Source organism: Oryctolagus cuniculus, chromosome 9 (assembly GCF_051225735.1).
Source record: "Oryctolagus cuniculus isolate XC-2025 breed Fujian yellow rabbit chromosome 9, ASM5122573v1, whole genome shotgun sequence".
Classification (NCBI taxonomy): Eukaryota; Metazoa; Chordata; class Mammalia; order Lagomorpha; family Leporidae; genus Oryctolagus; species Oryctolagus cuniculus.
In genome coordinates this window covers 92,474,881-92,490,339 of record NC_142875.1, presented here as the reverse complement: position 1 = coordinate 92,490,339, position 15,459 = coordinate 92,474,881, and the positions used below count along the sequence as shown (strand labels likewise).

Genomic DNA, 15,459 nt, shown 5'->3' with positions numbered 1-15,459 from the left:
TTCCAATCCAGCTCTCTGCTATGGCCTGGGAAAGCAGAAGAAGATGGCCCAACTGCTTGGGCCTCAGCCACCCACATGGGAGACCTGGAAGAAGCTCCTGGCTCCTGGCTTTGGATTGGCTCAGCCCTGGGTGTTGTGCCCATTTGGGGAGTGAGCCAGCAGATGGACAAGCTTTTGCTCTGTCTCTCCTTCTCTCTGTAACTCTGCTTCTCAAGTAAATAAATAAATCTTTAAAAATAAAGAAAAGAGTGCTCTGCAGGGTACTGTATTCTAGAATGACACTTTCTTTTTCTTAAGACTTGGACTCTGTCTCTCCATTTTCTCCTAGCCTGTAAGGTTTCTGAAGAGAAGTCAGAAGTGAATCTAATCCTCTGAAAGTAATCTGGCATTTCTCATGCACATTTGAGGATCTTTATGTTTTACTGTTGAATGTTTGACTACAATTGTCATGATGTCATCTTTTATGGTTATGTTCTGTGTGCCTCATGTACTTAGACATCCGTTTCTCCTTTTCTGCTATTGATTCACTGAATAGGCCTTCTAATCCATTCTCGCTTTCCACACCTTTAGGAATTCCTAAGACCTATATGTTGGGTCATTTGATTGTATCCTATAAATCTCTTAAGACTGTTTTTAGTGTTTTCTTATTTCTTCTTTTTTTGGTCTGTTTGAAAAATTTCCAAAGATTTGTCTTCTAGCGCAGATATTCTTTCTTCTGCCTCACCAAGTCTGCTGTTAAGGCTTTCCACTGTATTTTTTTACATACCGTATTTGTCATTTCTAATATTTTAGTTTGATTTATCTTTAAAATCTCAATTTCATGGGAGAATTTTCATTCATGTCATATATAGATTTCCTTAATTCATAAATTTGCTTCTCATTGCTTCTGAATAATCCTATGATTAATCTTTTGAATTCTGTTTCAGGCATTTCTTCAGTCTCTTCATCTTCACATTCTAATATTGATGTGATATTGTGTTCCTTTGCGGGGGGGGGGGGGGGGTGAGGGCCATGTTATCTTCCTTATTGTATTGTGTGAATTTCTACATTTATATTTAGGTATTTGTGGAAGTACATGCTGGTTTTTTTTCCTCTGATTGTTTTTGTCTTTGAACTATGCCTGTATGGCTTAGTGAAATGTCTGCTCTTTCACTGAAAACCCAGAGGTATGCTGAGTGTGGCAAGGGAGCTCTGGCCAATGCTTATGGGTGGGGTGAGAATCCAGGGTGACACCCAACTAGAGTGTGGTAGATGTCCTTTTATTAACAAAAGGGGGAGGTCTACGATCACCTCTGTTGTCGTAATCAGACCCTCACCTCCTCTCTTCTAAGGTGATCAGTGTCCAGGTTTAGCCCTCAATGGGTGCAATACTTATACATGCCTCCAGTTGAACTGCACAAAGGATGTGCGCAGTCCTCAGTTTAGTACAGATCTTACTGCAGTGACCCACTCCAGGCAATCAGAGAGCCCTGAGCTTAGGGAACTATTCACAGTGATTTCCCAGAGACCCAGCTACACCCTGTGCCCTCGTGTGCAGTCACAGAGTACCCACATTCTCAGCACACAAGGCTCCTACAGTGACGGGGTGCAGAAGATCCATTCTTCATACCATAAGCCTGCCCTGTCTGTGGAGAGAGTAGAGACGTTCCCAGAACCAGCTGCCTCTGGGTGTTCCACCTGGACTTGAGCCCCAGAGCCTGTGAAAGGTTGAGGGGATGGGAGCACTTCACAGTCCTAAATATGAAAAAAGACTAGGAGTATTCATAATCAGAGTCTAAAAAGTCATGAAATAAGGCCACAGATTGCAGAACACCAACATGAAGGAGACAACTGGTTGAAACCTAACAGGTTAAAATTTACAGGAGCTGGCACTGTAGCACAGCAGGTTAAGCCACTGTCTTCAGTGCCAGCATCACATATGGATACTAGTTCTGATCCAGCTCCCTGCTAATGCGCCTCAGAAAGCTGCGGAGAATGGCCCATGTGTTTGGGCCCCTGCCACCCATGGGGGAGACTCAGATGTTTCTGCCTCCTGGCTTCACCCTGGCCCAATGCTGGCTGTTGTGGCCATCTGGGGAGTGAACCAGTGGGTGGAATATATCTCTCTCTTTAACTCTTTCAAATAAATAAATCTTTTTTTTAATTATGTTATTTGTAAGAAACAAGAGTTCGAAAAACATTGTCTGATTATAAAGTCATTGTGAACAAATGTTAGCAAATCTAGGTATTTCCAAAGAAGCAGTGTGGGTAAAGTTTATCATATTGATTCATAAAAGCAGTCTAAATTCCACCAAGGAGTTAAAGGTATGTGTGACAAGACAAAATGGAGAGAACCAAGTAATTCTAGATAACATAGCTCTTGCTCATGACCTCAAGTTAAAAAAAATACTCAAAAATCAAAGAAAGGAAATACTAGTCAGTCGTAAGTTCACTGTGAATTCAGGCTAAAGAAAGCAGAAAAAAATATTGCTGTGTTTGTCATGAACACTGATTAAATAACATTCATTTATGGTCTCTTGGGAAATACGTTATAAAATGTGGAGCGCTCGTGTTGCTGCTGTTGGGAAGCACAGCTGAAGTGTGAACATCTGTTCATCTCCAGAAAGTGGAATCTCTAATGTGAACTGTACCCTACTGCCAGGAGACAGTCGTCATGGAGATAATTGCACTTCAGTGTTCCAAATTCTGTCTCTGGCTGCAGTATGAAAGATGAATTTAAAAAAGAGAGATTGAGGGTAGGGAAGCTCTAAGGCTGTTTCAGTAGTTCACTTTACAACTCCGGATGAAAAGTGGGAAGTACATTGAAGAGGTAGCATGGAATAACTTGAGAACATGGTTTCCAATTGGATTAGAGCATGAGAGGCAATTTTTTTTTCAGCTACCTGATTAGAAATAATTAATTATTTCTCTTAGAATAGTCTGAGAGAAGACTATCCCTTATTGAGGACTGGTTATATCTAATATGTGTTATATAACTGAATCTTTAAAGCAACCTACAAAATATGCAGTAATAGCCCCAATTTAAAAATGACAAAATTGATACACAGTCAGTGTTCTAGCCATGATTTGATTCAAAATCCATCTTCTAATTCTAAAGCCCTGTTTTTCCTTTTTGTTATCCTGTCACACTGGGAGAAGAATTGAAAGAGGGACTGGGTTGAGAAAGATCTTAACTCTTTTGGGAATGTAGAGCTTGGTACACAGGCCATCCATGTCCTAGCAAGCAGCTTTCTAGAGATTAAGATGACAGCTAGGACCAAAGAATAGAGGTGATAATTCAAGCAAGAAAATGTAGAGTAAAAAGCTGAAAGCCAGAGCTTTGGAGAACAGTGTGCAATTTAACAGATCCAGCTGAGGTTGAGAAGTCAAAGATGAAATTGAAAAGGGAGCAGAGTGTCAGAATCAGAAAAACCCAAGAGTGCAAGATAATGGAATCTTAGGAAGAAAAGAGCAACCAGGAGAGAGTGTTTAATATCAGACTTTGTAAGAAGCAGTCAAATCAGATAGAGACTAAGTAGAGAGCCTTAAATTTTGTAGGTCAGTAGGCACCATTAAGAAGCAGTTTCAACAGAGTGGGTTAGGACTGACGCCATGGAGCAAAGGTGAAAAGGAGTTAATAGGAATGTAAAATTGATGGCAGAAGCTAAAAAATATTTTTGAGATACTTGAAAATATGTTTGTATAAGGAGGACCTGAAATACCAGTGCCTTCATAAGTTTCAGGTAGCCTTCAGCTACCAGTGTACCTCAGGAGCAACAAACAAAAACATGTAAGACTGCTATTCAGAGGAGCTCCTGGAATAAAAGGGTAATGATACATAAAGGTGAAATTCTACTAGATTAATTAAGCTGTTAAGAGTCTGCACTCATCTAATTCTCTCAGACCTGGATGTACTTGCATGTACTTTCTGCTTTTATTCCTGGGAGTTTCAAGGTAGAGGGAGCCACATCTTCAAGTACTGTACCCACTCTACATATGAGAGTTCTTCAGAAGGTGTGTGGAAAATGGAATTAAAAGATGTTCATTTTGGTGTAAAAAGATGTTTTTGAAATAGTACATAGAAGGACTCTTCAGAAAGTTCATGGACATACACATATTATGAAGGCTGGATTTCAGAAGACTTTTGCACCAAAATAAACTTAACGTTTTAAATTTATTTTTCAAAAAGCTTTTTGAAGTACTCTCCTGTATCCCTATGATAGTGAAGGTAGTCGCCAGTATTATAAAGTGAGCGTGGTAAGCAGCGTCACTGTTGTAATTTCCTGGACCATAACTTTTGATGTGCTGTAGTAATGTCTGATGGTGATATAAGGCCAAATCACAAAGCCTGCAGATAAGAGACACTGAGAGTAAAAGTGGGAAAAAGGCAGTAGATTGCATGACCTCTTACCGTGCATAGAGCCTCTACTCCTGCAGTTGTTGCATATACATACTTTAAAAGTTTTTCAAATACATTTTTCATGTTAATATGCTAAATTAATGGAAAAGTTTCTGAAAGCTACATGATTTTCCTTAAGTGTTCAGAAAAATAATCATCAACCCATGAAGTCTGATAACATGAAAAAGAGTTATGTTAGGATTTATCACAGATTTGTTTGGTTTTTTGAAGTTTCAAGTCATAAAGATCAATCTTATAAGACTATAAAAGTTTATTTGTGCTGATTATAGAAATGAAACACTGGCATTGTGGCACAGAGGGCTAATCTGCTCCCTGCAACACTGGCATAACATATCGTAGTGCCGGTTCAAGTTCTGGCTGCTCTATTCCCAACCTTGTTAATGAATGCACTTGGGAAAGAAGTGTAAGATGGCTCAAGTGCTTGGGCCCCTCCTACCAAGTGGGACACCTGGATGAAGTTCCAGGCTCCTGGTTTTGGTCTGGCCCAGCCCTGGCTATTGAGTCCATTTGGGAACTTAACCAGCAGATGGAATATCTCGATTCTGTCTGTCCCTCCTGCCTCCCCACGCTCTACTCTCCTCTGTAACTCTGCCTTTCAAATAATTTTTTTTTTGACAGGCAGAGTGGACAGTGAGAGAGAGAGAGACAGAGAGAAAGGTCTTCCTTTTGTCGCTGGTTCACCCTCCAATGGCCGCCGCAGCTGGCGCGCTGCGGCCGGCGCACCGCACTGATCCGATGGCAGGAGCCAAGTACTTCTCCTGGTCTCCCATGGGGTGCAGGGCCCAAGGACTTGGGCCATCCTCCACTGCACTCCCTGGCCACAGCAGAGAGCTGTCCTGGAAGAGGGGCAACCGGGACAGAATCCGGCACCCCGACTGGGACTAGAACCTGGTGTGCCGGCGCCACAAGGCGGAGGATTAGCCTAGTGAGCCGCAGTGCCGGCCCCAAATAAATGTTTTTAAATGAAACACTAGGACTGGTGTTGTGGCGTAGCAAGTTAAGCCACCACCCACAATCCCAGTATCCCATGTGGATGCTGATTTGAGACCCAGCTGCTCCACTTCTGATCCAGCTGCTTCCTAACAGGCCTGCAAAAGCAGTGGAGGATAGCCTGAGTGCTTGGACCCCTGCACCTGTGTGGGAGACCTGGAAGAATCTCTAGGCTCCTTGCAGCCATTTGGGCAGTGAACCAGCAAATGGAAGCACAATCTGTCTGTCTCTGTCTCTCCCTCTCTGTAACTCTGCCTTTCAAATAAATAAAAATAAATCTTTAATTTAAAAAAAATGAAGCATGTTGCTGAGTGAAATAAGCCAGTCCCAAAGGGACAAATATCATATATTCTCCCTGATCGGTGACAACTAACCGAGCACCAAAAAGGAAACCTGTTAAAGTGAAATGAACACTATGAGAAAGGTTGACTTGATCAGCCCTTGCCCTGACTGTTGATGAACAACTTAATAAGTTATCCCTCTTAGTATTTTTTTTTGTTTGTTCTACTTAATACTTTTTGTTGAATTCTGTAATCAATACACAGTTATTCTTAAGTGTTGAAACTTAACTAAAAAGTGATCGCTGTTAAATATAAGAGTGGGAATAAGAGAGGGAAGAGATGTACAATTTGGGACGTGCTCAAGCTCACTTGCCCCAATCGATAGAGTTAGAAACATACAAGGGGGTTCCAATTCAATCCCATCAAGGTGGCATGTACCAATGCCATCTCACTAGTCCCAGTGATCAGTTTCTGTTCACAATGGATCATAATGATAGGACTAACAGCCAAAGGGAGCACATAAACAAGACTAGTGTCTGCAAATACTAACTGATAGAATAAAAAAGGGAAAGAACGATCCAACATGAGAAGCGAGATACTCAGCAGACTCATAGAATGACAGATGTCCTAAACAGCACTCTGACCTCAAAATCAGCCCTTAAGGCATGCGGATCCAGCTGAAGAGCCCATGAGAGTATTTCAGGCATGGAAAGCCAAGACACCCTGGAAAAAAAAAATGACCTAAATGAAAGATCTCCACAAGTGAGATCCCAGTGGAAAGAACAGGTCATCAAAGAAGGAGGTACCTTTCTCTGAAGGGAGGAAAGAACTTCCACTTTGACTACGACCTTGTCTAAATGTGATCAGAGTCGGTGAACTCAAAAGGCTTCCATAGCCTTGGAAACTCATGACTGGTGCATAGGGAGATTACTGATGCCATAAACAAGAGTGTCAACAACAGGAGTCACTGTGCACTTACTCCTCATGTAGGATCTCTTTCCTTAATGTGCTGTACATTGTGATTTAATGCTATAACTAGTACTCAAACAGTATTTTTCACTCTGTGTTTCTGTGTGGGTGCAAACTGTTGAAACCTTTACTTAATATATACTAAACTGATCTTCTGTATATAAAGATAATTGAAAATGAATCTTGATGAGAATGGAAGGGGAGAGGGAGCGGGAAAGGGGAGGGTTGCGGGTGGGAGGGAAGTTATGAGGGGGGGAAGCCATTGTAATCCATAAGTTGTACTTTGGAAATTTATATTCATTAAATAAAAGTTAAAAAAAAGAAAAAAAATGAAGCATGTTGCATTAAGTCAGTTATGAAAAATGATATTGTGGGGCAGATGTTTTGGGGCAGTGAGTTAAACCACCTCTTAGGACATCTATATCCCTATCTCAGTGCTGATTTAAGTCTCAGCTACTTTGCTTCCAATCTATGCACCTAAGAAAGCAGTAGATTCTGGCTCAAATACTTGAGTCCCTACCACCCACGTGAGAGACCTGAATATAGTACCTGGCTCCTGGCTTCAACCTGGCCCAGCCCAGCTGTTGCAGGTATTTGGGGAGTGAACAAACAAATGAAAGATCTCTATCTACCTGTCACTCTACCTTCAGATAACATAAATAAATTTTTCTTAAAAAAATACCTTTACATGAATTATTTGAGTAATTATTTGATTTACATGATCCTTACATTAGTAAACTTAAGTGTGTAGCATCTTATTATTTGAAATTTTCATGAAATAACTGAAGTTATTTTCATATCACAAAACCATGTTTAGAGAGTTTTTTAGCTTATCTGAAAGTTTCCCCACTAAATTTCATTTATTGTTCACTCCACTATAAGTACCAGAAAAGTAACAAAAATTACTATACTCAAAACATAAAAGTAGCAAAGTGAGGTAAACAGCAGATGCAAAAGTAATATGTTAATATAAAGTCTTGTGGAAAATGTCCTAAAGTACAAATTGCCTCAGTTTGTTACTTTATGTTTTCCGGTACATTCATATTTTACTAACATCCAAATCTGGAAACTGTGTAAGTATATTGCTTACTTCTTTATCCCAAGATCTTGTAAAACGGCAACTATCTGCATGAGCTATTCTCTGTCAGATCCTAATAAACAATACCAACAGTGATCAAAGCCAGTAATAGTTAATCCATTTAATCTTTACCTTGATAGATGGCACATCTGTTTATATGGGATAAGTGCCAGAGTTTTAATGCAACGTCGCTAAACAATAGATTAATGACAAGTCTAATTACTGATATAAATTGCTCCTTAGGTGGTCTTTTTATTTCATATTACTTTCAGACTGTTAGGAACGACTATGTTCTTAATATAGTAGAGTTATAATTTTATCATACCAAATACGCCTGCTAGAGTTATTAAGTAAATGTAAAAGCCTTTGGTATAATTTATTCTTCTTGATTTTGTAATAGTACTCTTGTTCCAGAGTTTAAACTATCATGATCCTGAAAGCAAAAATAAGTGAAAGTGACTTTATTTTCAGCCTAAAATTGAAAATATTGATCAATATAAATTGAAGTGGTAAATTTGGCAGTTGTTTTTTAGCCAGAATTTGTGTTCAGTGAATGGACCCTCCTGTGTCTTTTGAGCTCATGTAGCCACTTACCCTTCTTGCTGTTTGTCTAACAAAACATCCCTGTTCCTCCAGAAACCTTGATCTTTCTTCTGCCTGGAATGTCCAGTCTCCATTCCTTTGGTAGCTTTTGATCACTCACATCACAGCTCAAATACCATCTCAAAGAGAACTACCTGGAATGAACCTAACAGTGGTACCTTCCCAGAAGGCTCTGAATCCTGTTGTCTTGATCTATTTTATCGTTGTCATAACACTTGACATTATTGGAAATTTATTTGTTTATTATCTCTAAACCATTAGAGCTAAATTCAGTGAGAGCAAGGACATGATCTATCCTTAACTCTATTTCCAGCTGCCAGAACAACACTGCCCCCACATCATAGGCACTTGGTACATTGTTGGCATGAATCAGTGTCACAGCAATTTTAGAAAGTATCTAAGGAGACAAGAGAGGCATAGGTCTCTAGATGAAATGTTTATGCTTACACTCTTTCCAATGGAGATGTTACTTACAGAACTAGATATATAGCACTATACTCTTCAAAGTATACTTGAACCTCCTGGAACTCTTTGCTTGAGTCCAAACTGAAATATTTTAGGTAAGACCTGACATGACATTTCTTAATGGCACAAAATCCACTTGATTAGACCTGAGGACAGACTTTGTTGCTCTAAATTCCACATGTTGAAATAAGCTTCCTTAAAAATTCTTACTTCAGTGAACTAATTCTATTTGTTCTTTTGGTTTTGTTTGCAACTATTTAACAATAAGACTATGTGAAGATTATAACAACTATATTAAATGTCTTATAAAATAAACCATGTATGAATTTTCTATGTAAATTTATAATTAGTATTTTATGAGCAATGTCTTTTCTATTTCTTTTTCTTTTTCTTTTTTTTTTTTTTTTTTTTTGGACAGGCAGAGTTAGACAGTGAGAGAAAGACAGGTCTTCCTTTCCGTTGGTTCACCCCCTAAATGGCTGCTACGGCTGGCGCACTGCGCCAATCCGAAGCCAGAAGCCAGGTACTTCCTCTGGTCTCCCGTAAGGGTACAGGGCCCCAGGACCTGGGCCATCCTCCACTGCATTCCCGGGCCACAGCAGAGAACTGGACTGGAAAAGGAGCAACTGGGACAGAATCCGGTGCCCCAACCAGGACTAGAACCTAGGGTGCCGGCGCCGCAGGCGGAGGATTAGCCAAGTGAGCCATGGTGCCGGCCTCTTTTCTATTTCTTAAATTGGTATCTATGTGATGAAATTTGAGTAATCTTCAATACTTGATCTAGCTAAAATAAGAGGAGGCAAAAATACCAACATTTGTAATGAAAAGATAATAACTGCCACAGATTTTTGCAGAATACAAAAGGATAAAAATCAAATATTATAAACAACCAGTTTATATGTGCCTGTAAATATGACAGTTTAGATGAAATGGACAGATGCTTTAGAGAACAAAACTGGAGGCAGGTATCTGGCTGAGTGGTTAAGGTGCTGGTTAAGACACCCACATCCAGTATTAGAGTACATGCATTTGATACCCCTCTCCAACTCCTGACTCCAGCTTCCTGCTAATGCAGACACTGTAAGGCAGCAATGATGATTCAGAAATTAGATTTCTTACAGATCTCAGGATAGGAGATCAGTATATAGAAATAAATTACAGGCCGACGCCGCGGCTCACTGGGCTAACCCTCCGCCTGCGGCGCCAGCACTCCGGGTTCTAGTCCCGGTTGGGGCTCCGGTTCTGTCCCGGTTGCTCCTCTTCCAGTCTAGCTCTCTGCTGTGGCCCAGGAAGGCAGTGGAGGATGGCCCAGGTGCATGGGCCCTGCACCTGCATGGGAGACCAGGAGGAAGCACCTGGCTCCTGGCTTCGGATTGGCGCAGCACGCTGGCCGTAGCGGCCATTTAGGGGGTGAACCAATGGAAGGAAGACCTTTCTCTCTGTCTCTCTCTCTCTAACTCTGCCTATCCAAAAAAAAGAAAAAAAGAAAAGAAATCAATTACATTTCTATGTACTAGTCGCATATAGCTGGAAAATGATGTTAAAATTAGTTCTACATCAAAGAAATAATTAAAAATAGATGTAACATGTTAAAGGATTAGAAGATTCAGTAGGGTTCAAATGTCAAATTGGTCTAAAGATTCGGTTTTCCTAAGCAAAATCTCAGGAGGCTTTTTTTTTTAAATAGAATTTGACAAGTTATTTTAAAGTATGTATGTAAAAATCAGTCTTGAGAAACAAAAACAAGGCTGGCTAATTTACATTACCAGACTTCAAAAGTGTACTACAAATCTATGGGAATGATAAAGTTGTGATACTGACTGAAGTACAGACAATTCAATCAGTTGAAGGTAATAAAGAGTTTATACTTAAGACAGTCACTTAATTTTCAATAAAAGCATGAAATGAATAAGTGAGGAAGGAAGAATCTTCAAAACTGACACTAGGACAACATCATACCATCTATAAAAATGTATTTGAGGTGGTTTATACATCTGAACGTAGAAGTTAAAACCACTCATTAAGCTTGTGGGCAAAAACATAGAATACCTTCAGGCTGTAGGATAAGCAGAATTTCATAGGACACTGAAAGCAATAACCATGAAAAATGATAAATTAGTCTTCGCCAAAACTTTAAGCTTCAGTTCAAAGACACCATTAAAAAAATCAGTAGGGGGTTGGGGGAGTGAGGGTAGTATTGTGTTTTGGTAGAGACCCAAGCTACCACTTAGAGTGCTGGTATTCAAATATTGGAGGATGCCAGTTTATGCCCTGGATACTATAGTTATAATCCAGCTTCCTGGGAAGGCTTCCAATGATGGACCAAGTACTTGGGGTCCTGCAACCCATGAAGGAGACTTGGATAGAGTTTCTGACTCCTAGCATCAGCCTGGCTCAGCCCTTGCTGTTGGAACCATCTGGGGAGAGAACCAACAGTTAAAAGATGAATATCTATCTCTCTCACTCACATACACCCTCCTTCCCCACATGGGCCCCTGTACTCACATAGGAGACCTGGAAGAAGCTCCTGGCTCCTGGCTTTGGTGTGGCCCAGCTCCTGCCATTGTGGCCATTTGGGGAATGAAACACCAGATGGAAGATTCTCTCCACTCCCAACTCCTACCCTCTCTGTAACTCTGCCTTTCAAATAATTGTCTTTTTTAAAAAGGGAGATAATTAATTTATGCTTTAATTACAGCAATTTTCTTTTTCTTTTCTTTTTCTTTTTTTTTATTTAATGAGCATAAATTTCCAAAGTACAGCTTATGGACCACCATAGCCTCCTCCCCCCCGTATCTTCCCTCCCATCCACAATGCTCCCCTCTCCCACTCCCTCTCCCCCTCCCCTTCACATCATGATTAATTTTCTATTATCTTTATGTACAGAAGATCAATTTAGCGTATGTTAAGTAAAGATTTCCACATTTTGCTCCCACACAGAAACACAAAGTGTAAAATACTATTTGAGTACTAGTTATAGCATTGATTAAACACCTAAGAGTAATTGTGTATTAATTACAGAGTTCAACCAATAGTTTTAAGTAGAATATAAAATGCATCTTTTGTATTGTTGTGGCTTCCCCCCCGACCTCCCTCCCTCCCGTGGCCCTCCCCTCACCCACTTCCTCTCCCATCCCGCCCTTCATCACATTTCATTTTCAATTACCTTCATATACTGAAGATCAACTTAGTATATACTAAGCAGGGATTTCAACAGGTTGCACTCACACAACCGAACCAGGTATAGGGTATTGTTTGACTAGTAGTGTTGTTTTTGAGTTTCATAGATAAACATATTAAGGACAGAGATCCTGCATGGGGAGCATGAACCCAGTGACTCCCGTTGTTGATTTAACAATTGGCACTCTTATTTATGGTGTCAGCAATCACCCGAGACTCTTGCTATGAGCTGTCTAGGCTATGGAAGCCCCTTGAATTCACCAGCTCTGAACTTGTTTAGTCTAGGCCATATCACAGTGGAGGTTCCTTCCTCCCTTCAGAGAAAGGCGCCTCTCTCCTTGATGGCCTGATCCTTCTGCTGGGGTGTTGTTCACCAGGATCCTTCATTTAGATTGCTTTTGCCACCGTGTCATGGCTTTCCATGCCTGCGAGACTCTCATGGACCTTTTAGTCAGATCCGAATGTCCCAAGGGTTGATTCTGAGGCAGGAGTGCTGTTTTGGGCATTTGCCATTCTATGAGTCTGCTTAATTACAGCAATTTTCAAACAATTAACAAAAAATGGATGAAGATTTATTTCCTAGTTGACTTAAATTCATAGTTTAGGATTTTGTCTACATTTGATTATTTTTTAATTCCTTTTGTTTTCAATTTGCTTCCCATATGAGGATTGGTACAAATGACTGAAAGGTAGGTAGATTTTTTAATGTACCCAATTCAAAATACTATTGACAGTTTTATAATGAGTAGAAATATAAGTCTTTAAATTATTTTAATGCTTTATAAATAGAGGAAGGGAAAAATAAGGACATGCATATAATATAAAGCAGTTTTTTTAGAACATGTACTTGAAAACATGGTTGTAAAATATCATTGATATAAAAATTTATGAATAAAATATGTTTTGAACTCATGAACTTATTAAATGCTACTTTTATAATGTATATCTATTAAAAAGCTAGCTTTCTGCCAGCGCCGCGGCTCACTAGGCTAATCCTCTGCCTGTGGCACTGGCACTCCAGGTTCTAGTCCTGGTTGGGGCGCCGGATTCTGTCCCGGTCGCTCCTCTTCCAGTCCAGCTCTCTGCTGTGGCCCAGGAAGGCAGTGGAGGATGGCCCAAGTGCTTGGGCCCTGTACCCGCATTGGAGACCAGGAGGAAGCACCTGGCTCCCGGCTTCCGATCTGCACAGCGTGCCAGCTGCAGCTCGCCTGCCAAAGCGGCCATTTAGGGGGTGAACCAATGGAAGGAAGACCTTTCTCTCTGTCTCTCTCTCTCTCACTGTCTAACTCTGCCTGTCAAAAAAATAATAATAATGATTTAAATAAGTAGCCAGTATATATCTTATAAAAACAACCTAGCATCTGTTTTTCAGGTTGCTTTGAAAAACCCAGTAGACACACATGTAAATTCATGTTTGTAATCTTTTTAGCTGCAGAAGATCATAAGCAAACAAGATGACTTGAAGACTATGAAAATTAATGAAGCAGCAGAATGTCAGGTATGTACAAATAAACTAAATCTTTCCAAACAGATATATTTATAAGAACTGCTCTATCCTGTTTTTCCCAGTAAATATTTCCAGATAGTTGGTAAGATTTGTCACTTAGTTTTTCTTTTTAGTATTTTAAATAGATGTGTTATATTCATATGGTCCTAACTTCAAAATGATCACAAGAGTATGTAGATAGACATCATAAGTAAGAGTGTCAGTTGTAAAATCAACAACAGGAGTTACTGTGCACTTGCTCCACATGTAGGACCTCTGTCCTTAATGTGTTGTACTATGAGAATTAACAGTAAAACTTGTCTTCAAACAGTACTTTATACTTTGTTTATCTGTGTGGGCACAAACTGTTGAAATCTTAACTTAGTATAGGGTTAGTCTTCTGTATATAAAGATAATTAAAAATGAATCTTAATGAAGAATGGGATGGAGAAGAGAGTAGGAGGTGGGATGGGAGTTGGGGTGGGAGGGCGGGTATGGGGGGGAAGAACTGATATATTCCAAAAGCTGTACCTATGAAATTTATATTTAATAAATAAAAGCTTTCCAAAAAAAAGTATGTAGATAGAGCAGAATTTTCCTCCTCCCAGTTCCCCTGGGCAACAAGTAGTGTAAAGTTCCTGAGATGTTGTTTGCATATATGATGAATCTTCAAAAATTCATGGAAATGCATATCATGAACAAACTATGCATAGATTCAAGTATTTTTGCACCAGAATAAGATTGTCTTTTTATTCCATTTTCCATGAACTTTTTGTACCTCATGTCAAAAAATTCTGCCTTTGAGAAGGAGATTAAAATTGGAGCAGGTTAGGGTAATGTTTTGACAAGTGGGTAGGGTTGGGAGTGTTGATGCAGGTTGCAGTGTTAGAGTGGTCAGGGAAGGCCTCATGAAGAAAGCAGAATTTCAGGAAAGACTTGAAGGGAATCAATTATCTGAAAAAATCAGTTATCTGAAAAGTTATCTGAAAAATCAGTTATCTGAAAAGTGAATATTTCAGGCCAAAGGACCGTGGTAGGTGTCCCCAGCATGTTTAGCAACAGCAAGGAGAGTATTGTAACTGGAGTAGAATGGGGTATATTACAAGGGTACTTGAAAAAGTTTATGGAAAACTTACTAAAAAATAACTTGCATGGTAGGTGTTGTGACACAGCGAATTCAGCTGATGCCTGCCATACAGACATTCCATATCAGAGCACCTATTGGAATCCCAGTTGTTCCACTTCCAATCCAACTCCCTGCTAATGCACCTGGGAAGGTAGCAGAGGATGGCCAAAGTGCTTAGGACCTTGCCACCAAAGTGGGAGACTTGGATGGAGTTTCAGGCTCCTAGCTTTGGCCTAGCCCAGCTCCAGCCTTTGAGCCATAAAATAAATCTTAAAAATAATAATAATAATAATAATAATGTGCATTTTCCATTGACTTTTCCTTCATATGAATAGATGACTTTTCCTTCATAGATCTATATATTGTTTTTTCCATTTTTATATAAGCAGTACCATACTGAATATTGTTACATACTTGTTTTTTTTTTAAATCTGAGTATTGCCTCTCATTCTTTTTTAAATGGCTCCATACTACTTTGTTGTATGGATGTAGAAGTTGATATAACCATTCCCGTTTTTGAAGACATTTAACATTATAATGCTGCTAATCCTGTAGTTCATTATTTTATATATACGTGAATATATCTGAAGGATAACTTCCCAGAAATTAAATTTCTGAGTCAAAAATTATGACTGTTTCTAAGGTCTTTGATAAATATTGAAAAATGTCTTCTGTAGAATATGAACCAGTTTTCATTCCCATCAGTTATGCTTATCAATAAATATTCAAGGAAGAGGGTTAGAAGAGTGGGTGGGAGAGCAGGTACAGTGGGAAGAATCACCGTGTTCCTAGAGTTGTAATTATGAAATGTATGAAGCTTGTATTCCTTAAATGAAAGGTTTCAGTGGGGAGGAATAAAAATAAATAAATAAATATTCAATC

General features: G+C 39.6%; 1 protein-coding gene across 1 annotated transcript in view; it reads left to right on the top strand.

The window, feature by feature from the left end:
- The window catches only part of MICU2 (mitochondrial calcium uptake 2), a 158,608-nt gene that overhangs the window by 116,777 nt on the left and 26,372 nt on the right, over positions 1-15,459 (top strand). The window contains exon 7 of the mRNA XM_070049155.2: positions 13,395-13,463. Within this exon, the coding sequence (XP_069905256.1) occupies positions 13,395-13,463 (69 nt within the window). The remainder of the gene's footprint in view (positions 1-13,394; positions 13,464-15,459) is intronic.